This window comes from Podarcis filfolensis (assembly GCF_964270895.1).
Source record: "Podarcis filfolensis genome assembly, chromosome: 14".
NCBI classification, from domain to species: Eukaryota; Metazoa; Chordata; class Lepidosauria; order Squamata; family Lacertidae; genus Podarcis; species Podarcis filfolensis.
The window spans coordinates 5,898,873-5,925,009 of NC_139616.1; the positions used below are offsets into that span (position 1 = coordinate 5,898,873).

The following is a 26,137-nucleotide window of genomic DNA, read 5'->3' on the forward strand; positions in this document are numbered from 1 at the left end:
GGTGCTGGCTTGCCAGATGCAGCTTAGTCACGCTGGCCACGTGACCCGGAAGTGTCTTCGGACAGCGCCGGCTCCCGGCCTCTTAAGTGAGACGGGCGCACAACCCTAGAGTCGGACACGACTGGCCAGTATGGGCAGGGGTACCTTTACCTTTACCTTACCCTCAACTAAGTGTGTTTAGCACTGCAGCCCCAAGGTCTTTATGACAGTTATATCTTGATTTTGCTTCATTTAATTAAGATTAGGAAAACTGTGAAAGAACAAATCATACAAACAAAAAAATCCATCAGCATAGAATCTATCAAGTCAAACTACCTAGGGTGAAACCAGAACCCTGAAAAGCAAGGTTGTTGCAATGGCCCCATGGTGGTAAGTTATGACTGGGCCCCTTACAGTCTGGCTGAGCATAGCAGATCTCTGGGCTCTCCTTGTCAGGCTCGCGTCTATGGCTGTGATATCAGCAGAGAAACCAAATTAGCTGACAGCCTGTCGGAAATTTGGCACACAGTGTATCTCTGTGGAACCAGACTGCAACATCCAAATTTCTCTTAAGAAATAAACATATACCCATCCTTAAGAAGGATATGCAGAATACAATAAAGAGTAAAATGGGTAATCTAATCAGGAAGACATTAACTAAAAGCTGTGAGCAGGGCTGGGCGATAACAGCTTTTCAACATCGCAGTATATCTGGAGATAGACCACAATGTTGAAAAAACAAGCTGCATTGACCCCTGCCCACAAGGTGCCGGGTGAAACTGTTGCAGCTCTCACTGCAGGAGCTGAGGCGGTTTCACCCCAGTGCCTCGTGGCCTGGGCAGCTTGTTTGCATGGCTCAACTGGGGTGCAGAAGGGCTCCCGATCCCCAGATGAGCCAATCTCAGTGTTCCCCCTGCTTGCAGATGATCCAGTGCTGGGCTGGGGGCTCTTTGAACTGCTCGGCTGAGGGGAGCGGCAACCACACTCTCCTCAGCTGAGTAGTTTCACGGAGCCCCCACCCAGTCGCCAGCCCATGTAGATGGGGGCTCCGTAAATCTGTTCAGCTCAGGCAAGGACAGCTTCACGTTCCTCAGCTGAGCAGTTTAAAGATGCAGAGGGAGTAACAAGCTGTATCACACTGTATGAGGGCAGAGTGGGATGGCGGTTACACTCAGCGTGAGGAGTCAAGAGTCTTGACTTCCTCCAGTGGGCATTGCCAGCAGAGGGACTCAGGAGCGGCGATGGTTTCACCAGCGATGTAGCTGAGTGAAGCTGACATTGCAGTCTGCTCCTCATACTGGTCCTGAGCAATATATCACCCGGGCCTAGCTGTGAGAGGGGACCTTACCTGTGAGAGGTGATGGTGATCCAACAGGTGTTGAAGGATTTGAAGGGAAACTACTGCTAGTGTGGTCAGGCGAATAAATCTAAAGGAGAAAAGGCACAAATGCAGTAATTTGAACTAATTATTATACATTAGCAAACTGTCAGTACATACAAGGTCATAGTTTCTGTTTGAACATTTTTGAAAGCATGTATTGATATATCACGCAGCCCTACCGTGCAACTGATCTAGCACAATGAAGTGAATAACCAGAGTTGTTAAGTTGCACCATAGCTCTCATTCACTGAGACAGAGTCAGAATTTTCTAGTGCCAGTGTTCAAAACTCCCATTGTTCACGGCGCATTTTGCAAAGGACCAGACCATGGAAAAATGAACATAATATTTTAGCTGCAGTTCATTCATTTTCAGCATTGTATTCTTGTTATTAAAAAAGCACACATAGACATTCCATTGTTGCGCCCATAAACTAGGTTTAAGGTGCCATTTAGCTCCTAGCTTTCATATCTCGGTTCATATCTCTGTCTTAGTGCATAGTGCCCTGTAAGTTTCAGATGCATAATACTCACTTTATAGTCTTTCTAATAAGCATCTAAGAAACTTGGGAAGGCAGAACAAAGCCTAATATAACCACAATCGGATAAGACATGATGCTTTTAAAAAATAGAAGAAAGAAAATGTGTATTTTTAAAAGCCCACAGTTAAAAGAGACCAATATTTCTTATGCAAGTGAGGGCTGCTACTTTTGCAGCTGATGACCAATGAGGAGGAATTTTCTGGGGCATTCTGCCTCTAACACGTTTTCTTGCAACAAACAAGAGCCCTCTTTTGATTAGTCATGGTCCATTCTAACCAGTGGGATGCCAATATGCCTGGCCAAATGAAAAGCCCTCCACACAAAGCCTAAACAACTGAGAGCCTGCAGCACCAAGCCTTGGAGCTGTTAGCACACTGTTTTAAAACACTTCAGAGTACATTTCAGTTAAGCTTTGTCATGCTAATGTCACTGGGCCTCAAGCAACAAAAGCCATTCAGGAATTACTTGGAAAAGTCAACTTCCAAACATTTTCTCCTCCTTTGTTCAAGGACTACTGGCCATTTAGCTATCTAAGCGGCACAAAGGCTGTTTCCCCCTGGTTTGGAGGTAGGAATCAAAACACAGGTTCTGACAAAGAGATTTGATATAATCAACAAAGTTAAACAGCTCTCCACTTTGATCTCCTTTAAATTAAAGACCAAGTGTTTTGATTTGGCATTAAGCACTGAAATAAACCAGATGTTTCTCCTGCCATATAACCCTCCATGGGCACAATCTTAAAAAGGTTATTGTTTGGCAAATGTTCAGGGAAACACATTGCAAATGGCACAAATACCCAGATTTTCTTTGCTTTCTATCTACACTGGTTCATTATCCAAACCAATGTATAATCCGTTGGGCTTTGGGAACTTTGTGTAAATACTTTCATGTACAATTCTCTTTCTTGCCTACTCTGAGATTAAGACCACAATTATCCAGGCTTAAACCTAAAATAAAAGAACCTTTGCAAACGTATTATCTGGCCTTACATGTTTAATCACATAGTGGTCTGTATGGTCTTTAATACTTAAACTGAGGGAGAATGTTGTATCTTCTGATGATTCACACATGAAAGGCTTTTGTTTTTGAAATGATGCACACCACCCGAATTTTACAATTAGACACTCTTTTTGTTGCTACTAACAATATTCAAAAGCTAGTAAAAAGAAGTAGGTTCACAATTTCAAGAAGATTTAACTACTTCAGCAACAGTTCATAGTGCTATGAACCAGGTTAAAAAGAAAACTCAAGAACAAACACACCGTGATCCCTTTATATTACTATCTACTTCCTGAAGTATAGCTTGCATGACACTGTTTGGGTCAGTGGGAGCAGGTGGAGAAATACCAGAATTCCAAGTGTGCAGACTTTAGCATGAACTGTTGGAGGAGGTGGAATGCATCACCATCAGTGATGCATTCCAATGGTTTATGGAATGACCTACCAAGAACAGCACAGGATGGGAGACCTAAGTTACCACGGCAACTGAAGTCCACCCTTCAGTTGCATATACTTCTTCTTTCATCCAAACACAATAAACCTACACCCCTGCCACCTCCTGTCCTCTGTCCAACTGCCTAACCATACAAGCTAAGGTTACTTTGGGGGTTTGGGTTAGGAACTTGGCCTACTCCCTCCCATTCCCCCCCCCCAGAGGGCCTTGTTAGCCAAACTAACAAGGCAGGGATCAAATTCTGACCAACCCAAGCAAAAATGGCCTCTGTCAAAATAGTTAACTGGAGCCCAGGACAGCAAACAACAGGAGATAAAACAAGAAAAACAAATTTAAACAATTTCAATACAAATGCAGAATAAGAAAGATATCCACTTCAAATGCTTGCTGGAAGAGGAAGGACAACAGAGATGGCGGCAGTCTAATATTCAACGCATATGCCTGATATAAACAAAAGGACAAGAACTTGCATGCAGCTTAAATTATTCCAGAAAGTGCTTCAGATAGTATTGCTTACAGATGCCAAGGCTTTTCCAAGAGCATCCCCAGTCTGTGAGCTTCCGGCAGCATTGCCTCTGTTGACTGTAAAGAAAAAACAATGTGAATGTTGATTTAATGCAGAAGATAATTGTGGTATGCTGCTATTTAATACGCATGCTCTTTCAAAAGGATTACTATGGTTTAAAAAGCAAAAATATGGGGAAGACCATAAGGGAAAATTGGATTCACTGGTGAATTGCTCTTCTCAGTGGTACAGGGGTGTGGGAGTCTTAATATTTGGGAACATACCTCATCTTAGTTGTGTTAGGTAGGTTTAGGCTGTAAATACCAAGAGAAGGTATGGAGAGCTTTTCTTACCTATACACAAAACCCCAATAGGATTGACAAACTTTAGAATAGTTATAGAAGCCACCAGACTGTGTCAGCAAGTGAAAAACCATGAAGAGGACAGGACATATGGCCATCCCCAGGACTCTTAAATAGTTAGCCTATAACCCAGAGCCAGGTCAGTTCAACTTGGGTATTATATTCACTGTTATGGGGGATCAGGTGGCCTCCACCATCCTGATTCTACTGAGAAGAGAAATTCAAATGCAAGACCAATCTTCCCTTTCTCCAGTGGTGCAGTCTTCATATGTGGAATATACTCAATCCTTTAGACAGGTAGAAAGCTATGTTTTTCCAATTATTAGGAGCCAGTCTTTGCAACATTTTTTCCCCAAATGCAGCATTGTAGACAATATACCTTTTCATGCTTTATACTTGTATGTAGTGCTAGCACCATGTAGTGAACACTGTCCAATAGCATTGCATGCTCAATCAGATTAAAATTTGCAGGAGATTGGAACTGTAGACATAATACCATCTGAGTAACATCACTTGGAAAGACAGGCGAATTAATGTCAGTGTACTGGAAGAAGCAAAGATTGCCAGTGTTGAAGCAATGATTCTTCAACATCAACTTCATTGGACTGGTCATGTTGTTCAGATACCTAATTATTGTATTCCAATTACTCTACTCCCAATTTAAGAATGGAAAGCATAATGCCGGTGGTCAACAAAAGAGGTTTAAAGATGCTCTCAGGGCAAATCTAAAAATGTAATATAAATGTAAAGGTACCCCTGACCGTTAGGTCCAGTCGCAGACGACTCTGGGGTTGCAGCACTCATCTTGCTCTATAGGCCGAGGGAGCCGGCATTTGTCCACAGACAGCTTCCAGGTCATGTGGCCAGCATGACTAAACCGCTTCTGGCAAACCAGAGCAGTGCACGGAAACACCGTTTACCTTCCTGTCGGAGCGGTGCCTATTTATCTACTTGCACTTTGACGTGCTTTCGAACTGCTAGGTGGGAAGGACCAAACAACGGGAGCTCACCCCATCGCAGGGATTCGAACTGCCGACCTTCTGATTGGCAAGCCACACTGGCCTATAAGCACTCCAATTGGAGAACAGCCTTTACTAAAGGTGTCATGGACTTTGAAGAAGCATGAACTCAGGGTGAAAAGGAGAAATGAGCTAAGAGGAAGGCATGTTTGGCAAACCCTCACCATGATCAACTCCCACCCAGAAACCCATATCCCCACTGTGGAAGGACGTGTGGATCCAGAATTGGCCTCCACAGTCACTTACGGACTCACTGTCAAGACTGTACTCATGAAAGACAATCTTACTCAGCTACGAGGGATTGCCAAAGGAGAAAAGGAGTAACTTAACCTCCACTGCAGTTGCTGTTCAACACCAGACTGTTAATAGCTGAGAACTGCACAGCATTTCAGAATGAAGCTGTAAAGAATTTTGCTGACAAAGAAACCCTTTGTGTAAATCACCTTTGGGGAATGTGTGTGTATAAATTACTGTTTGGGAATCTCAGAATCTCCCACCACCAGATTATCTAGCAACCAACACACTGCTTGTGAGTTCAACAATGAGACCTGCAATACAGCCCAAAGAGGTCTCTAACTCCTTCATTAAATCTACTTGAGCTGCCTTCAGCACCATTTGGTAAAAAGGTGAGATACAAATATAACAAATAAACATTTTAATGCATTTCTCACAGAAGTTCTGTAATAAAACAAATGTATTCGCCAAGTTGGTCTACAATCTGACATGACAAAAAAAATCCTCCAAATTGGGTACAGGCAGCCACCGTTTTAGGAGTGTCTGATATGTGGGCAACTGTGCACACTTGCATCACGCCAAACCAGGAAGTGACACCAAAACATCACAAAAACCTAACAAAAAGGGGTGGAATGAGGACTTTGCAGGCTTTTTCGATGGTGTTTCAAATATATGTGATTTCACTTAAACGTGCAGTGCGCTGGAATGTAACCCCCGCTTAGATATGCAGTTGTCTGTACTTTAGAAATAATGCCCACATCAATTAAACAATACTGTCAGAGTTTCCTCACCTTTAAGAATTATACACTAGATTCTTGAATGAATCCATTAGTGGGGCGGAGGGGATAAATTTTGGCTGGGCTCTCTCAGTGAAAAACAAAGTAATGAATTGGAAGCCCAGTTCTCACTTTGTATAATAATTCGCCCAGCACTAGAAAGTACTCCACACTACCAAATATATGCACCCACCCATCCTGCCCTGGAACCATCTCTTCAGGCAAAATTCCAGCAGTCAGCACTGACAATGCTGTAACCCCAAACAATGCAACAAAAGCTTGTGAAATGACACGTTCACTTTTACACTCCACATGGACCATTAAACAGCATCAGCATGGACATACAGATTTCTAGATTAGCCATAATCTTCCCATGATGCTTTAGGGATTCAAAAAATCTCACCCAGTATGTTGTTGTTATCTGATCCATTGACAGGTGGAGTGTGTGAGGCAACATATGACGAACTGCTGGTACTGCCCCGGTGGAAGCTGGACATTGGAGGAAGGCTGGCGTTTATATCCGATGGTGAGACTGAATGTGGGGGATAGCTCTAGGAAAAAGCAGAAAACAGGGATCACAACCAAAATATGTACCTTAGTTATTATTAACAAAATAAAAAGTAAACCAGAACATGCAAGTTAAGAATGTCAGAACTGTATATCTACAACAGACCAAAGTTTATCTAGCTCAGGAGTGGCTAGAAATGTGTCATGAATATCAAGATTCTATCCTTAGCGATTAGGGCTAACAGCCACAGATGGATTGAGAGACAATTCAGACACAATGCTTCCTGCTAAGTGAATGAGCCTTATGGTTATGTGGTCCCCACCCCTTCCTAAGCTATGAGGTGAAGTCTAGAAGTTTCCACTTCTGGCTGTAAATTAACTCCAGCTCCTCACTGGTTGAATTCAGATTATAAAAATCTTATGGTTTAAAGTTGGCTTCTGTCTCCCAGCTTGTTTGAAAGCCATTAACCACAGTTCCCAGCCAGGACATAATGGGAGAATATGGTGAACTGCAACTTTCTGGGTTGTTTTACTACTCACACAAAATGAGGAGTGAAATGGCTACATGAGGGTGACTGAAGCTTGTGCCTTAATTTTGGGAACTGTGGTATAAAAACAACCAGGATCCAAAACTATGGCTTGAGCCTGGCATGCTCTAACAAACCACTGAGGTTATATTAAAACTGTAAGCAAAAGCTTCCAATCTCCTCCTCCTCCTATCAAGGAGGGTAGGGCACAAACCTAGGGCTTATGTAATCTCATTCATGTTTTGTGGAACTATAATTTCCTATAAGACCCAAAGTGATGTTCCCTGTTCTATTAGACCCTCAAGATCTTATTGGATAGTCACAGCCTGTTTGTATCCAGAGGCACCACTGTAAAATAGGAGTATGTACAATATTAAAAATGAAATTCGGTATGGAAAACATCAAAACCCATAAATAATACCATATATACAACACCAACCTCCATAACATAGAATTATATTCATTCAATACACTTACTCAATATCCTGTTAGTTTTTCCTTTTCCATTCTGTATTACAGCAACATACAAGGACCTAAGGAGCTTTTTAAAAAGTGAACACTTTTGTCCTTTTGTGCAGATTAAAATTTGTTCATGCTTGGCTATCATAGATCAATCAGCTAAAGGTTTAAATGACAATTTACTTATACCCATAATCCAGCAAAACCAGTCTCTTAAAGGATAGTAAACTTTAACAACTGTGTTTCAACTGACCTAACTGAAAGATCAAGAGTTAGTGTCTTACCAAGCGGTCATGTGTGTGTCGACTGCCATAGCTGCTGGACTGTGACATGTGAGAGGAGGAACTTTCTAGCATTCCACCAAAGGCATGCTGGCTCATTCCATTGGAAGGGCTCCAAAGGTCTGAAGCACTGTGAGTCCCATCTTTATTTGTAATAAAAACAAAATAGAAAAAGAATGATCTTAGATTAGTAAAACAGCACATGCTGTACCGTCATGTCATGTACATTTTATACCCTAGCTAAATTTTATTCTGAGTCAGTGGAGAGGCTGGTCCACTGGGGCTACTGGGGCACAGCCCTCTCACTGAAATAGTCCATTTTAAAAAAAAAAAATCCTCAAAATCTCAAAGCCACACACTCTTTCCTGTCCCACACATATTTTATGCTTCCTTGTATTTAGAGGCACTCCTGTCAATCTCCTGTTCCCTGGCCAATCAGCTCTCTGCACCACTCAGTCAATCCTAATCCAAAAACATAGCTATGGCAAGAAGAGAGGGAACTCATAACTGTGATGTATGTTGCTACAATCTCCTGTTTAAAGAATAGCAACAGGCTCTATGTGAGGCAAATGGAGAAACATTCAGAAAGTGTAACTAGTAGACAGGTTGCTATTGCTGTCTGCACAGAATTCAGAATGTCAATTTCACATAAGCGCCATTTGTTGCCTGTTTCTGAACCAAATTGTGTTGGCCTTCTGCTTTCAAGCTGGGTCTGGAAGGACCTTCTCAATTATGTAACCACTTCACTGTCACCCATGAGAGGTCTAGTGGCAGCAGTTTACTGCAAGTGCCTACTGCAGTATTAGTGGGAGTGGTCCTGAGGGCTTTTCCTACTAAACTCGGAACCCACTGAACCATCTCCCCACAAGGAATCTGTCAGAGCCAGGAGACGGGTCTGCTTAAGCAAGCCTTGTAAACTTTTTTCATTCAGAATGGCTGAATCTGCAGCCCAGAGCCTGCAGTTGCTACTTGTCTCCATTCTTTTTTCTTCTTTGATTGTTGTATTAATTTTATCATAGCTGTTCTCCACCTTGGGAACATTTTATCGAAACATTTACTGAATAAATAAATCTTAGCCAAGGACCCTGGGGAGGGAAAGGGAAGATTGCCTTTGCATGGGACAAGAGAAAGGTATGGAGTGTGTGTCAGTCCTCTGGGTGTACGGCTGTCATTTCACATTTGCTAGGAGAGAGGTTTGTGGGTGATGTTATTGGATGGTAGATGAAAATTTGCTATGCTTTTTGTGGGAGTGGCTGTCACTGCTGATGGAGTTTTGCTATTCTTGCTAAGCAATTGGCATGTGTCTGAGCTTGTGTTGTGAGCAGATGATACTACAGACTTTACCAGCACCTGCACAGGGGTCAGATATGCAATATGAATGATATGCCACTAGGCTGTTTTTAAGCTCTTAACCAAAACATGAAATTATAATCTTATATAGAAGAAATGGGCCCTGAAATGACATGACCTATGAAATCCAAGCATATACTTAACTTCAGATTAGCATAATGAAAATGAACCAGGAAGAAGCAATAGCACATTTTCATTTCCCACAAACTCTCCTATCATGTATGAATGTTTTCTCCCTCCCCAAATTCTAATCTCACTCAATAATATTTGTTTACTTGCTATGCTAGTCTTTTAAAAAGTTGCTCAGTTCACAACATCTTACCTTGCAAAAAGAAAGTGCTAGCAAACATACTGCTTGGTGGTTTAGGAGACGGGTAATTTGGAGATTCTCTATTAAAGTCATCTGAATTAGATGGCGCATAAACCTAAACCAATAGGGAAAGGAAAGATAAACATGTAATTGTTAAAAGTGACAATAAAGGTTCCAGTGGAACACAGGATAATTAAACAAGCACAGCCAGCTCTGAAGCTAAAACTTAATTCCTCAGTTGCAAATACCTTTCCTGGAAGTTAGAAAGTGAAAGTGAGCAGGCTTAGCTCCACCCAGCCATCTCCCCCACCCCTCCAAGGTACGAATTCAAAGAGGCAACCTGATAAAAGTCCAAACATGAGCAATTACTTAAATAAAAAATAAAAAAGGAAGAACAAACAGCAGGCTCCCTAAACAATATTTGAGTTAGAGGCATTGAATTTGTTCATTGTTTGCTTAAGTTACAATTCCAGGGGTCGGGTAAAAATATAGAGTATCAAAGGATAAACTTTAATGGACCATCATCTACTACATCAGATGCCATAATAAATTATCTAGTCTAAGGTGTCATAAACCTATTGTTGCACCACATTAAAGTGGCTACCCCTCTACAACTATTCAAGAGAGTACATGTGCAATCAGAGTGAGTAGATTTCAAGCTTGTTGGGTCTTCTTTTCTTTTTAGACTTCTAAAGTCCAAAAACCAGAGCCAGGTACAAAACACAAGAGAAGAAATCTAAGCCCAGTAATTTGTTCTGAGTATCAGTATGGCACAAAGCTCACATGGACAATATAAATTTATGAATATACAATGAAAATTTTACATGTTCTATCATTCATAATAGACAACCAATCAAAATTCTCGAGAGAATGATGTGTTTTTCTAGGGAGATTCAGAATTTAAGCTGATTTTGGTTTACACTATTTTATTCAAATTGTATAACATTTTATTTCATTTTAGTTGTTTTACTGTTTAAGAGTAGTAATCTTTCCCTTTTTAAGAGGCAAAGTTATGATTTTCAAAGGAAATTCAGCATTCTAAATTTGTCATGTTGTAGTTTGCATCCAAGTTAATTTCTACTACATTGTCTTACTTTCATATTGCTAAACATCCAGAATCATCTAAAAACAACAAAGAAATTACTCTGAATCTTCTAAGCTCAAAATCCCTCCACACATAAATTCACTACCGCACCCCACTTCTTCATTGCAGCAGTGTAATTTGTAAATAAATTCATTTTCTATTTGCTCCTGCAATACACCACACTTCTGCAAGTAAAACAGAATTTCAACAAGTAACAAGCAAATTCTTACAAGTCTGGAAAAGCTACACATACACACATGGCCTACTGCTTCAGAATGTCATGCTTTAAATATTTCATGCTAATACAATGAGCAACATTATCATCTGAGAATCAGCCAGATACTTTCAACTGCAGTCAACAAGTGAACAACTGCATCATATAAAGTGAATATATTTTGCTTAAAAGGTGTATAGTAATTAGTGCTGCAATTTCAAATCTAGTCCAAAATGTATTTTAAAAAACTGTTAATTATTGTGTGTCTGCACATGTACCACATGTTAACTTCTCTTACATACAACTTACATGAATCACTCAAGTTGCCTATTATTTGAGGAGCTCAAACCACTTCAAAATCTGGCATGTATAGCTTAACATTATTAACATTATTATCTCATTCTGAGAGATCTCATTCTGATAGATTCTTAAAATGTGCTGTGCTTTGAAATGCAATAAATACTCACTATGAAGGCTACTAATGACATCTCACAATTCCAATTACTTTTTCCTACCTGCATTTAAGAAGTCAATATTTGGCAAGCTCAAGTAATACATAACTTGAGCCATCAAAACAAAACTATTTCTTAGAATATTAATTCATTAACATTCTATTAATTTATTTCACAATGAAATATCAATATATCACATTAACTACACCTTCCTCCTAGAGAACAAAAAGGCTATTATTATTATTATTATTATTATTATTATTATTATTCCGCCCTATACCCAGAGGTCTCAAGGTGGTTCACAGAAAAGATCAACATAAAAATCACAATATATATGATCAAAATTATCCAAGGCCGACTGAACCTTAATCACAGCTATCTTCACTTTAACTATAATCCACGTTTCCTTTCTTGATGCCAATCCACATTATTCTTATATAATTTACGTAATGTAATTGAATAGTAAATCCTTCCTTTTTATTTTTAAGAAGTTGTAAATATTTTTTACTTTTCAAGAAATTGTCAGGGGGGGGGAATAATCCTATGTAATGGCTGTTGAAACAGTAACAACTGCTAAAAGTAATATCTGAGTGTATATGTAGCAAGATTTTGGGGTTTAGTCTACATCTGATGAGCTGCTGTGATCAAACTGGAGACTGTCAAATCCACCCATGGACTTTCCTGCTTATTTCCAAGTGTGCCACGCAGTCTGTTTGCCTGTGGTTTCTGCATCATGTAATCCAAGAGTCTCTCTGCATCCAGTCTGCGAATGGCAATAACTTAAAGAACAACCTGCAACCTCCCTGACAGGGCTGCCCGCCCCTCACAGCTATGGATCACCATTCTGACTTTGGAAAGAATGATTTTCCCTTGCTGGATAAATGAGAGCTGACAATAATGACACAGTCATCTTAGTTACTGTCTTCTTAAAAAGACTATGTAAGATCTTTCTGCTTGTTTTACTGTTATAAAAGTAATAAAAAGGAACTGCACAACTGAAAATTCTACACAGTAGTCAACTGATCTCAAAGCTGTTTTGTGCACTTGGAAGAGGAGGGTGACAGAAGCCACCAACTTTTAAAAGCAATTAAAAAAACTCTGTTTTTTATCTGCAGTGGAGAGCCTGACAGATTTAATTTTGTACAGTACAGTTTGCTGCAATTTACAGGAAGTACGCTAGTACATTCATCGCATGCATTGTATACACCCACACATACTTAGTAACCAAATGCCCAATTTTAAATCTTCAGAATCCAAAGACACCAGGCAGACAGAGAATACTTAATTTACAAGTTGAATCCTAAACATTTTAGCATGTACTGCAGTTCCTTCGACAAGACTTACAGAATGCAGAAATGGAGATAAATATTATTGTATTAAAGCCAACAGTGACAAAAACACGCTACTTTGAAACTGCACTGGGAAAATGCTCAACAATTCTTGTGAGCAAGTCTGAAGCTCAGTTTAATAATCAGTGCAAGGAGAAACTGAAAAGAAAAAATTATCTGCAACAAATCTGTGACAGCAATATAATACAGACCACTTTTATAATAAAACGTGGAGGAAAAAGGTCCTTTCAAAAAGGACCAGAAGTGTTCTAGTGCAGGCACACAACTTTATATAGTTTTGCTGCGTTCCAGGATCTTAAGTATAGCTTCCAAAAACATAGCTGCAGTGATATCAAGCTGCACTTCTTCCAGTCTGGATTCCGAAGATCAAAGAATTCTTGCGGCAGAACACAAGTGATGTGGTCTCAAAAGGCTTCATTAATTCCAGATGTGGTGAAAAAGTCTGCCAATTCCACAAAAAAGAGCGAGCTTTCCTTTGTTACAGTCAGAACCGCCCACAAATTAAAACCAGGTCTCTTAAGTCATTTGATCACCTGCAGATGACTGCCAGCTCACCCCCGCCCCACCTCGCAAGCTAAAAGCAGGTTTTATTTTTTGTTACTACAAACAAAAATTTTAAAATACAAGAACAGAAAAGAATTACTGGGATAGTGAGATTAGGCAGCCTATGAGTAAACAGATCTGCGCTTATGATTACAACTTGACAATGAAGGTATTTTAGACTTTAAATATAGGTAGAGGCTTCACTTTAAATAGAATCAAGGCATAGGTCCCAATCCAGCACAAAGTAGGCTCAGGTGAACAGATCCAAAGCCTTGCTCTTAAAGTTCTGCTCTCACCTCCTCATGGACCATTAATAATACAACTATTTCCCTTTTTTGCCTCCCATCTTCTGATTCCATTTCTAGAGCACTTAGACCAAGAACCAGAAAAGGAACTACTGGGTACAATTCAGCCTGATTTAAACAAGCAAGAGTGCCAAGCTGCCAACTGATACTAGGCAGGCAGCCTCACTATATAGCTTTCAACACCTGCTGCAAAAGTTTTTGTTTAGGCATGTCTACTCAGAAATGTAATTTTGATACGTATTTTTTTTAAAAAACTGCTGGTTTTACTTTTCAAAATTTTAGGTGAAGTTGTTTGCAACTTTTGAGTTTACCTGTATTTTAAATATACATTTTATATTGTTTTTTGTAAACTGTTTAGATGTGTTGAAGATCCAGTGATATATAACTCTTGTTAAATAAATCTATGCTGCAGTACATTATTAAGAAGATGTATGACTCTGAACCCTGAGATTTAATGAAAAGACATTCTCAAAAGCCAGTTCCCAGTTTGGGGGCTCCCTCATCCAGACATCTGGAAACGCCCAAGCCTCAGAATTTTTCAGAAGAAATGCCAAATCTTTTTTACTCAAGCACACACACACAGAGGCTGTTGATAAACAGAGGGGCCTTCAGGGGGGAGCATGCTCTTTAAGTGTTTGGAGTACTTTCAAAATGGTAAACTATTCAAAACATTTGTGAGCAATGACCCACCTTCTGAAAATCATGTCTCTCTTACCCCTTTCAGAGGCTGTGCACAAGGCTCTACACTCACAGCTCTCGAAGTCTGTGGATTGCAGCAAAGCATATCTCAGAGCCCAAGACAACATAAAACAATGTTTAGACCCTCCTCTGGTAGGCTGAGCTAGCCCATCTTTTTTGTTTACAGAAAGCTGACCAGGCTTTCCAGCCTGCAATAAACAGCTAACTTGACCTCCCTGGCATCTCTACAAGCTCTGAAGTGCTTAGCATCTCTTACCCTAATAAATGGGTATATAAGAAAGGGTGACCCACACTCTTCTCTCTCTCTCTCTCTCTCTCTCTCTCTCTCTCTCTCTCTCTCTCTCTCACACACACACACACACACACACACACTTTATTGTCTTTGTCAGACCACAACAGTCAAGTTAAGCTCTGTCACATGCATCATATTCCTTGGAATAATTACAAATCCAATGAACCCATCATGCATGACTTTGTATATAGCAGGCACAGCATTAAGAATTTAATTTTTTTATGAATTAGGAAAGCACCTCAAGCATGCAGCACAGCAAATAGCTGGAATGCCAGGTAAATTATTTGGAAGGAAAATATTAAATATTCAGCACCTTCACATATAAAGAATATGGAACAACCAGATATTAATGCTGTCTTATCTGATGTCAAGAAACTACAAAAGAATACAAAATGTTCACTGAAAATTATCCATTCTGGAACCCTGGACAATGAGGAAGCAAACCTTTAAATCTCAAAAGAAATAAAAGTTGTTTCATGCTCACCCTTACAGGAGAGAGAGGGACACTGAGTGCCCCCCTTGCTTTACCTGTGGATGGGCTTGGGAATGCAAAATGGGAAAAGGAAGCCAACAGGCAAACATTTGGAAGTTAAAGGCAGGTGGGAAGGACTGGTTAAGCAATGCAAGCAGGTTCTGTACTCTCAGACACTACCATTAGAGATAGACTAAATTCAGGAAAAATGTTCTGAAACGAAAGTGCTGAAGTCACTCTCTCCATTCCTAAAGATAGGTCAAGGGCCACTGAAGCCGTTTAGAAAACAAGAACATGACTCTGCTCTCTTCTTCATCCCTCTCTTTAGTGTGGTCAATTGGTTTAAAGTCAATGTTGTTGCAGCTGCAGACAATGTCAAAATGTATTTGAGGTAATGCAAGAGAAGGCAGGCAATGGGTATTTCTGACAGTCCTGAACTATGCCAGATCCAAGCTGCATTTTGTGGAATAAACAACAAAGTAGCAACGGTCAGTGATAACGCACTTCTGTTTATCAAAGGCATTCTGCAGATTAAAGAGTGATTCTTAAATGAATACAGTGCAAAAATACGGTACTTTAAAAAGAAGTTTGTGCCCAATAAGTTCATCTTTAAAAGCAGCAAAAAATATTTTCAAATTTGTGCTGTGTAAAGCCTACCTAATGAATTAAGTTCTTTTGAAATAACTAGCCCTGGCCTTATGTACTTAGAGGAGTATATATTGACAAATAGGGGTGGGGTGGATATATATTTCATGCAGCAGAACAGAAAATTGCGCGGTTTCTCTGGAAATTTGTCTCAAAAGTTTCTGACAAGGGAACACATTTTTTAAAAAATGCAGCTCTATCATTCTGTAAATGGCCAGCAAAAGTGAATTGTCCACACTATCTATATTTATACATCGTCTCATCACTTTGAAAAGATCTGTAAGTCAGATGTCTGGAGCAGAGATAGAAACATTTTCCTGGGCTACTTCAGTACAATATCTACTAGAGACAACACAGCAGAGAGAATAATCAAACAGTGTAGTGCTACAAGCAAGTTTGCTTCTGGAGATTCCTGGATGAGCCCCTTCTCAGTCTTGACTTGCAAATGTTTATTGTGATCCAGAGTCAGCCAAACACAACTGATACAGACGCTGACTTCAGACAATCATATCCGATTTTCATAAGGCGATGAATGAATCAACCTTTTGCTCATACACTGAGACCCTCTGCTCTTCTGTTCACCACGATTAAACAAGGAAATAGCTAATTAAGCATAGCTCCCTGAGAAACCACTGTTCTTTTAGCCTTGTAACACACCAAGTTCTTAATCCCAGCCGGTTCCAAATCTGTTAACCATAGTTACTTGATAAATATAGGCTGCAGTACTAACTACACTTACTTAGGACTTACTTGTGAGTAGACATGGTTAATATTGCACTATATGTTATATATGTTATGTACTGGTAAAAGAGGACACAAATATTTCTTGCCGCAATTGCATACGGCTGCTGCAAATTTTACTCCCCCTCCCCAAATCTGCACATGAAGATATTTTTTCCTATTTCAACTTAGCATCTGTATAAGGAATTATGAGGGAATATGGCATACTAATAATTTAAAAATGTGAGATATCCAGTAATATATTAGTAAATCTAAAATGAAGATTGTTTTCTCTGCTCCCCACATGCTGATAGTCCTAGAAAATTAATATAATGTCTTTCTGAAAGCATGCCTTACCTTAACTCAAATTAATGGAGTTACGTCTTTTAAAAGAAAGAACAGGGTGGTGCTTCGGGTTTCTGAAACTTTCCCCCTAAAAATTTCAAGTATTTACAGTCAATCTGCTATGATGACTGTAGGTTCTTAAGATCAATCATGGGAGGTATTCTCTTAACGAGTCGCATCAGCGTAGCAATTTTTTGCTTCTGCGGCAAGACTTTCTGTCCCTCTTCTCCCTCTGTGTACACCCTATGCTCTCTCCAAATCTGTTCTAGGGGGTTGGTGATATTCCTTGAACAGATTTAGGGGGTGTGCAGGGAGTGGCGAGGGGGAAAGAACATTCTGTTGTGCAAGCCGAACTCCTTGCACTGATGGAATGATTGCCTTGCTACTATGTTGGATTCCAGCCCTTACCCTTGGCTAAGAGAGGGGTAAAACAATTAAATTTCAAAGGTCCAGTTTTTACAATCGGTCAAGGTATTCAAACTTCCATGACTGTACCACTTTAGCCTTCGGGGGGGGGGGCAGCCTCCTCTCTAAAAATCTCTTTGCATACAGAAAAGAGAAATCTTCAGCCTCCTCTTTTCCTTTACATGCTATTTTTCTATTTGTAGGTCCGCCCCCCTCATGGGAACAATTCAAAAACAACTTCTTCTTTCCAGTTTACAGTTCAAGAAAAACTTTATCCCTCCATCCCACTGATTATATAAATTTAACCCCAGTGTGTCTGATTGTCAGATTCAGACTCTAAAGAACACCTACATTCATCATTAAAAGACTCTGATCCAAAATGCACAAGTGGGTCCGTGACGGTGATGCTTGCCAGTCAACTCTTCCCTATTTACTGATATGTTAGGTACATCACCATAGTGTGTATGGATTCACTTTCTCAGATTTAGAATGTGTTTGGCCCAGTTGGCAGAAAGCTGCTCTCTCACCAGGGTTTGACAGCTGTCATGGGAATATTTGAGCCGGGGCAAGATATTACCTCAACTTCAGTTGTTAAAGTGGAATTAAGTGGCATACAACGAAGGCAACACAGAAGAAAAACTGCACTAATACAGTGAGATTATTCTCTAACCACAACCCATTGCCTCCAGAATGTCAACAGGTTATTCTCTTTGGTAATTATTTGGTACATCTTCGCAGAACTCTAGCCCAATGGTTGCCGTCAATTTGATTTGAACTGATTTTATATTGAATTGATTTTAGAACGCTGTATTATTTTAGTGTTGTTAGCTGCTCTGAGCCCAGCTTCGGCTGGGGAGGGTGGGATATAAATAAAATATGATGATGATGATGATGATGATGATGATGGTGATGATGATGATGATGAGACTGCAGACCACGGACCTCTTTACACAGTACAACAGTCCTTTCGAAAAAATAATCTGACACAGGTTGCCTAACAGATACAGACAGTGCAACACACTGTGACAGCATTTTACCTATTTCTGTAAACTGGCTTACCTACACTCACAATGCACATTTTGTTCCCAAAAGATGGATGCTTACTTTTTAAATAGGTAGAGCAAAATTTAAACAAAATTCTGTCTGAAAACTAGCTTGATAAATTGCTTACACTGGATCGGTTTGCAGGGAGGGCCTTACTCGCCTTTTCATTTTAGAATTAAACTACTCAAAACTACTTCTTGCTCTATAGTTAAGCCACAAGGCTTTAATATGTTATGGCTTAATGGAGGAATAGTTGAATTTTTAAATACCAATCTGTAGCAAAATATAAAGAGGCACATTTATTTCATTCTAACAAACAAAATCTGATTTTTACTTTATTTCCATCCCAACACATTAGAGCCTATAAGGATTGCCTCCTTCATCATATCCAGAGATAACTTTCAGCTTTGTTCTAATATTGCCTCTATTAGTTAACTTGCTAACCTTTTTGTCCTCCTTTAAAGATCAAAAGGGGACAGGTCAAGGAGGGCTACAGATATGAACAGCAGGCCTTCCCATGGGCTCCAAAAAGCCCTAGTAGCTTTTTCCAAATCATACACTGCCACAGAAACTTTCAGTTCCTCACTGCATGGTGGAATCTTCTGATACTTAACAATTAAAACTGTTATTTATTTGAAGTTCTGAAACATGTAACCAGACTTTATTAACTATAGACTGGGCAAATACTACAAAGAAGGTGGCTGGACATGATTCAGTCTGATACAGTTTTAGGAGTGTATTAGCTAGTCTTGACAAATATTAAGGCAAAAACATGCTTCAGAATGAAGCCCTGAATCAGAGCAGAAGAGAAGACAAGCCAACATTTCCCACTTAACACCACAAATATGAATACACCAATGAATCAGGATGATTTAACCTTTCTCTTTCCTACCCGCTTTTGAGCTGCTTCCATAAAGCCTAAACGCTGAAGTGTCACAACACAGAAGGGGCACCAGGATATGGAATTGTTATACAATTTCTAGCTCTTCAAGTTCATGAGCGTCACCCATGAACCATAACAAGCAGATGCTATCAATTCTTGAGGCTTGCTTCTTTACAGTACCAGCACTTCCATCCATTACAAGCCTGGAAATACTTAATAAGATCAAAGCTTTCCCCCTCGCTGCAGAACAAAGAGGAATGTTCAGAGCCAGAGAAAGAATAAAATCAACACTCCATGAAAGCCAGACTCCCATTGCTTCTGGGGAACTGCAGACTTCATTTTACTTCTTTCCAACATATACATCTTCACACAAAACTGCAAAACTACTTAAACTTAGGAGGCGACATAAAAAGAATCAGGTTCCCATTTGGAGGGCTTGGGGTGTTGACACCAAAGAAAATAAGTTTCCCTAAAGTTGCCTGAAACTCAGATGCACTTTATAATGATTTAGATATGTCCAGAGAGCAATTTACCAAACCTTTAGTATTTTGCAATGCTACTGAAGTTTGACTATGCTTTAAAAGACTAAAAACAAAACAAAACTGGATCACATCACTCAGATTGCTAATCAACGGCAATAAAATATGAGGCAATACTTTTGAGAGTATAGGCAGAACACAGGAATGCCTCAATATTAATTGCAACTTATCTCTTCTAGTTAATGCCATTTGCCAATGTACATCGTTAGTAAAATCCTAAAAAAGACTAAAGCTTTTAAGTACTTTGCAGAGTGAGCAGCAGTCATTACATGACACATAACATGACTGGATTAGTTTTCTGCGGTGTCTAAAATCAGTTTTGATTACTATCAAACCCATAAAATGCACTTAAGGCTCCTATGAAATGTGGAAGGTTCAGTCTACATTACACAATAGCCATATGGACAAAAGACCAACGCACAACACAATACTTCTCAAACTCTAAAATGTACATATTGCTCCAGAACTTTACACATCTGAAGAGATGCAGATTTATAAACCATTCCTAAGCTATAGAAAGTATTTTTGTATAAAGGAGGATTCAACTTTATGGATCAGATTGAAGATGTTCAAAATGAAAACACACAGTATCACTGTAAGGACAGTATCTGAATGAAGCACAAACACTTAAGTGCGAAACAGCAGCCTGGTCAGCCAGTTGCTTTCTGAAATATTCCTCGCTTTTTGTACTCACTTTTTTAAAGCAAGTAACTGGAACGGTTTCAGTTTCTTTCGCTGCTGCATGAAACAGCAATAATGCCTTTCACATTTTCAAATGCATTGCTACATGAGTGAAATAATGACATTCTCAAGGCAACAGAACAGCTGCATAAAATAAAAGCAAGTTATGTGCAACGATCATAGCACTAACTGAAGCAATTTAGTCTAAGTATTCTAGTCTATACAAGTATATCTAGCTGCTAGACCAGTCCAGAGACTACAAACAACATTTCCAGCCACACTACTTTGGAAAGAATCAGAACAAAAGGAAAGTCCCCTTACCGTTTTTCCATTGTAATACATCAAAGAGTTGCTGCTCATTCCAGGTACAGGATACGCACAATACATGTTCACTCTAAAAACAACACAGCGTGCAGTCTAAGAGCACAGCTTCCCTCCAAGACATCAATTCACCAAATGAAACACGGCAATTCTTCAGTCAGATACAAGCACACATGCATCTACTCAGAAAGAATTTATGCAAAATAGGACTGAACCATCTAATACAGGAGAATAGGGTGTGCGTGTGTTAGAAACTATGCTGTAAAATCTTCCTTCAAAAGTAATCCAGTTTTAGTTGTAATGCAAACAAACAAGGACTTCCACAAAGGATTTAAGAATTTACACCTTAGTCAAAAGGGCAGTAGTTTGCAGCTGCACTCAAATAAAAAAGCCATTTTTACAGAGCCAAAAAGGGAAGCAATGGTAAATCCTTAGCAATTCAATCTTTTTTTTGTTTTGTTTTAATTAAATGAGAGCTTTTGTGGCAGCAGAGACCAAACTTCATGCATCTCTAGCCATACTTCCATCTGGTTCTCTCTAAAGCTGCTTCCAACTTTCACGAATACGCCACTCACTGGCTTGAAATGCTGAATTACACGCTGGGAGAAGGAGGAGGAGGACCTAGACAGCTAATTGCTTCCTGGACCAAAAAAAGCAATAAGCCCTTCATCATTAGGTGCCTGTTAGAGCCCAGGGTCAGAGGACATCCAATGTCCTTTCAAAGAGCTGAGGGGGGAAATGTGGTGCTTTAGGACACAGAATTCACACATCAGTCTAATAGTTATGAACATACAAAAACAGACTATAATTAATATTTAAATTGACATAACAAAATAAGCTTGGCCTTGTAGTTGTCTGTTTTAAACGTATTTTCCAATTCATTTTAGTGACATTTTTACTTAAATTTTTTTAATGTTGGTTAATATTACTTTTCTCCCTGAATGATGTAATTCAGACCTTAAGATTTCATTTCAATGCACAAAAATAAATTTATTAACAAAAATAAAGCAAGGTATAATAAAAATAGGAAGGTTAAATGCAATCAATAAATACCCTTATATCAGTCTTACTAAGAATTCTCAACTTGGGTAAACAGGAATTTATGTTGTGGGGGTGCAGCCTTCATGTTGCTGGGGGGGGGGCAGAACCTCAGTTAGTTAAGTATTTTTATTGATTTACTTGATTTGGGGGAGCAGCTGCCCCCCTGCCCCCTGGCTAGACCCATGACTCTGTCCAAAGAATCACACAATATACTCAAATGCAGCTAAATGCTGAACATTTTAAAAACTATTTTTACTCATTTTATATTAATAACATACATAGACTCAAATACAGCAGGTAGGCAGGTTGGGGGGTTGCGGGGGGGGGGGGTTTGTTCAAAATAAACTTGCATCCTTATTTTGTGGCTTCTTTCAGGTCATTTCTATGTTCTGATTTACTAACAGTTTTGAGCTGAAATGTGAATATTTTACCATGAATATTATGAACAATCAAGAACAGAAATGTATACATTTCTATGTTTATATTATAGGGCAGAGTTATATGGCAATATTATATGGCAACATAATTAAATGCAGACCAAAGGGATATTATTTGAAAAAACTTAATATAGGTTGTTAGATCAGCCTTGAAGGCCCTGCTGTCAAGCCCATGCTAACTGGAAAGGAGTAGGGACAGGGCTTTCTCTGTGGTGGCACTACAGTTGTGGAATTCCTTCCATGGAAACAACCAATAGGCTCTGTTGCTTCCTGCCTTTGGATGGTCTTCGAAAACATTATATTTCAATTAGCATTTGATGTATGATTTCTGCCATTGTGATCACTCTATGGCAGGGGTAGGCAATGTAAGGTCCATGGGCCGGATGCAGCCCAATCGCCTTCTCAATCCGGCCTGCGGACAGTTTGGGAATCAGTGTGTTTTTACATGAGTAGAATGTGTGCTTTTATTTAAAAATGAATCTCTGGGTTATTTGTGGGGCATAGGAATTCTTTCATCCCCCCCACCCAAAAAAATATAGTCCGACCCACCACATGGTCTGAGGGATGGTGGACTGGCCTACAGCTGAAAAAGGTTGCTGCCCCCTGCTCTTTGGTGAGGTTCATTATTAATTGTATTGCCTACATTTGTAGATAAAACAGAAATTACACTCAGGAAAGACAACAACAGCAACAGTATCATCATCATCATCAACAACAACAAATCCCATCTTTACAAGCCTTCAATTTGGCTTTGTAGATCTTCAAGTTGCTTCTTCCTAAAATTTACTATGCTGCTCTTTGCTGGATTGGTGCTAAAACATTTTTCTCCTGTTAATGATACTGTGCTGTTGAGAGCTATTCTTAATGCTGTTTATTGTTACGGTGATAATTATATATTTTAAGTGTTTTGATGAAGCATTTTGTGTTTTCATATGTTGGAAGCTGCCTAGTGAGGCCTTGGCCCTAAAGGGGGCCTAAACAAAAACAAACCAACTGAACAGGCTGAGGAACAGCTGCAAAACAGCATCAGGATACAGACTGCCAAGCGCAGGCGTGCCAAGCAGCTTGCAACTCTCTCTGTCTGCCCTCAGAGGCCACATGGATCCTCTTGGGTTCTCAAAGCACTGGCTAAGATGGCTTGATTTACAACAATGTCACTCTAGTGTTTTACTTCTGCAGGCAAGATGTGTTAAATCTCTCTTTAGATCTTACTCAGGCTCTCCCCCAAAGGTTAGCAACTGTTCTAGGATTAAGATGTTTTTCAGAAGAATATACTCTATGTCAAAGTATGACAGAATGTTTAAGACCTACTTGACTGACAAAGACAGACAAATGTAAGAATTTCCATCTGGAAGAGTTCACAGGAACACTATCAGTCAAGTGATCCCTGGCAATCTCAGTACACTTCATGAAGCCTTGACAGATATTTTGCAGGGGTGAAAGAGTTCTTGCCAATCTTGACAGACTTTTTCGAGTGTAAGCATGTCAACCTGCTGTGTGACGTGGCAGGCTGTAATACTTAGTCACACGGAGATTCCCTTGCAGTTTGGGTTTCCTAGAAGCTACCGATCACAAAATGTGAGTAATTGTGTTGGCCACCCAACAAAAACCATTTTTGTACCCACAACTTTTAAAGTGAACTTTTAATCTGTGCAACAGCTACATCATACTCATATTTTTCAGGAACAGCAGAAACTGGAGCAGCAACCAAATTGGTGAACATGTTATTTTTAAAATACCTGTTTTGATATATTTTTTTCCACAATAAGAAACATCCACCACATATGAAAATCACTTTCTTTCTCCCCCCACCTCTTTTCAATGCTTTTTATGCCAACTGTAACGCATTCCTCTTCATTTAAAGGGTGCTTGAGACCACCAGCACATTTTCAAGCTCTCAAATGTGATGAGTACTGACTACTCATCACATTTAGAAGTCCTAAATCCTTTTCACAGACTCCCATGACATGAAGCCCCCCCCCCGCCCCCCATACAACATAGTTATTAAATTATAAAACCCTTATGCCTGAGAGTTCTATGCGAGATAGTGAGGCAAAGTAGAGTCTGGAAGGATGCCTTGATTATATGAAATGCTGCTATGGCAGACACCCCACATATTGCCCAGGACGGGAGGTGTCCAATACTTTGTTCTAAGTGGTGCCCATTTATTAAAAGACACCTGCAGATCCTATCTGAGTGTCTGGTGTAAAATGAGCAACAGGAGACAATGGAATATATTTGATCTTACCCTTTCTTGGAAAATGCCATGAACAAAATTAAAGAGCATCTCTGAAACAGCAACAGCCCAAGCCTACAACCAAGTAAAAACCCACTGAAGTGAATTAGCATGTATCCAGTATACAATGGTACTGAAATATAAGAGCGTATGTAAAGCCCTGCTGGACCAGGCCAGTGGCCCATCTAGTCCAACATCCTGTTTTCACAGTGACCAACCAGATGTCTGTGGAAACCACGCAAACAAGACCTGAGAGCAACAGCACTCTGCAACGATTTTCCAGCAGCTAGTATTCAGAAGCACATTGCCTCCGACAGCGAAGGGAGAACACAATCATCATGGTTAGTAGCCACTGACAGCCAAGTAATAGTTAGTGGTCACCATTGCCTCTTGCATGAGCTAATTCCATAGCTGACCTATGTGTTGAGTGAAGCACTTTATTTTGTCTGTCCTGAATATTCCAACATTCAGCTTCACTAGATGTCCCTGATTTCTAGGGTTATGAGGGGGGGAAACTTTTCTCTATCAACTTCTTTCTCACTATCCATAATGTCTCTCCCATCTTGGGCTCTACAGCCACAGCAGGTGCTAAAACTCTCCCAACAGTTTGACTTATTCTATAATATTCAAGACAGACTGATGCCACCATCATCAAGTCTCAGCCCCACTAAACTAAAATCATCAAAATATGACAAATGCACACACCCCAACTAAAATAAAATCTTAAAACGTAAGGGGGAAAACAAATCCCTCTGCTAGCTCAACTCTATAACTTTAGGTTTTCCTGTTTAAATCCTCTTAATAAACCATTGCATTGGTTACATGCCAAGATACAATCGTTGGGTATCAAAGTACTGCTGCAGTTTCGGAAGTTTCCTGCAGATGGCTGTATAATCTAATCCTTCTCCCTAATCAGAATACCATACTGTACTTTTAATCAAAAGTATACCAAATCAAAACGATCATGTAGCAAGTTTTAAAGGAAGCAACAGGAAGTCTTATTTTGCAGAGCATTCTACTGGCTTTTGGAAATCATGGCAGTGGGAAGTGCTATGCTCAAATGGCATGAGGAGAGAAATGGAAAATGCAAAAAGGGGCTGCCAGGCTTCAAAGACACGGTCGTCCTGGCACACTGACACACAAATTTGAGACTGCTGGAAACTGGATATTGGCAGACACCAGAAAAGCCACTCAGTGTCCTTCCTCTTGCACATCCCAAATTTATTGTGGCATCACAGCACTCAGCAAACAGAGTACCCCCTACAAGTTTTTCCTTTGATGAAAGTCCTGGCAGCAGGATTTATGCCAGAGTCTGATGCAAAGTCCAAGGCCTTTTGAAATTATTTTAATCACATGAGTTCCTTCTATGTATATTCCTGTGTGCAAATGTTATCTGGCTAGAAGCCACCATCCGAAACACGATCTACATAATGCTCCATCAGCTTCCACATCTATTCTGTCTCCTTACCCAGAACTGCTTTAATGGGGCAGATAGAAGGTGGAACCCTGGAAAGCTTAGTAATAGTAGTAGTAATGTATTAGGCAAACATTTGGCTTTCTTAAAAAGGAAGTGGTATGGGCCAAAAAACCCTTAATGATCTGGGACCCTGTTACTTAAATGACTGTATTTGCTCGTATGAACCAACTCAATTTTTAAGGATCTGCTCTCCAGGCTTCCACTAAATTGAATGTGTTTGAGGAATATCAGAGACATTGCTTTCTCTAAAGCAGCAACAATTCCTTATCTA

The 26,137-nt window shown here is 39.8% G+C and overlaps 1 protein-coding gene across 32 annotated transcripts in view; it reads right to left on the bottom strand.

The window, feature by feature from the left end:
* The window catches only part of TCF12 (transcription factor 12), a 141,706-nt gene that overhangs the window by 26,563 nt on the left and 89,006 nt on the right, over positions 1-26,137 (bottom strand). For 30 of the 32 annotated variants that reach the window (XM_083586474.1, XM_083586462.1, XM_083586464.1 and 27 more), the window contains 5 exons: positions 9,695-9,797; positions 8,026-8,165; positions 6,652-6,799; positions 3,870-3,934; positions 1,328-1,406 (listed from right to left, as the gene is read on the bottom strand). In XM_083586474.1, coding sequence (XP_083442600.1) covers positions 1,328-1,406; positions 3,870-3,934; positions 6,652-6,799; positions 8,026-8,165; positions 9,695-9,797 — 535 coding nt within the window. Of the gene's footprint in view, positions 1-1,327; positions 1,407-3,869; positions 3,935-6,651; positions 6,800-8,025; positions 8,166-9,694; positions 9,798-20,675; positions 21,228-26,137 lie in introns of those variants that run through there. The other 2 variants (XM_083586481.1, XM_083586480.1) reach the window with 2 other exon arrangements.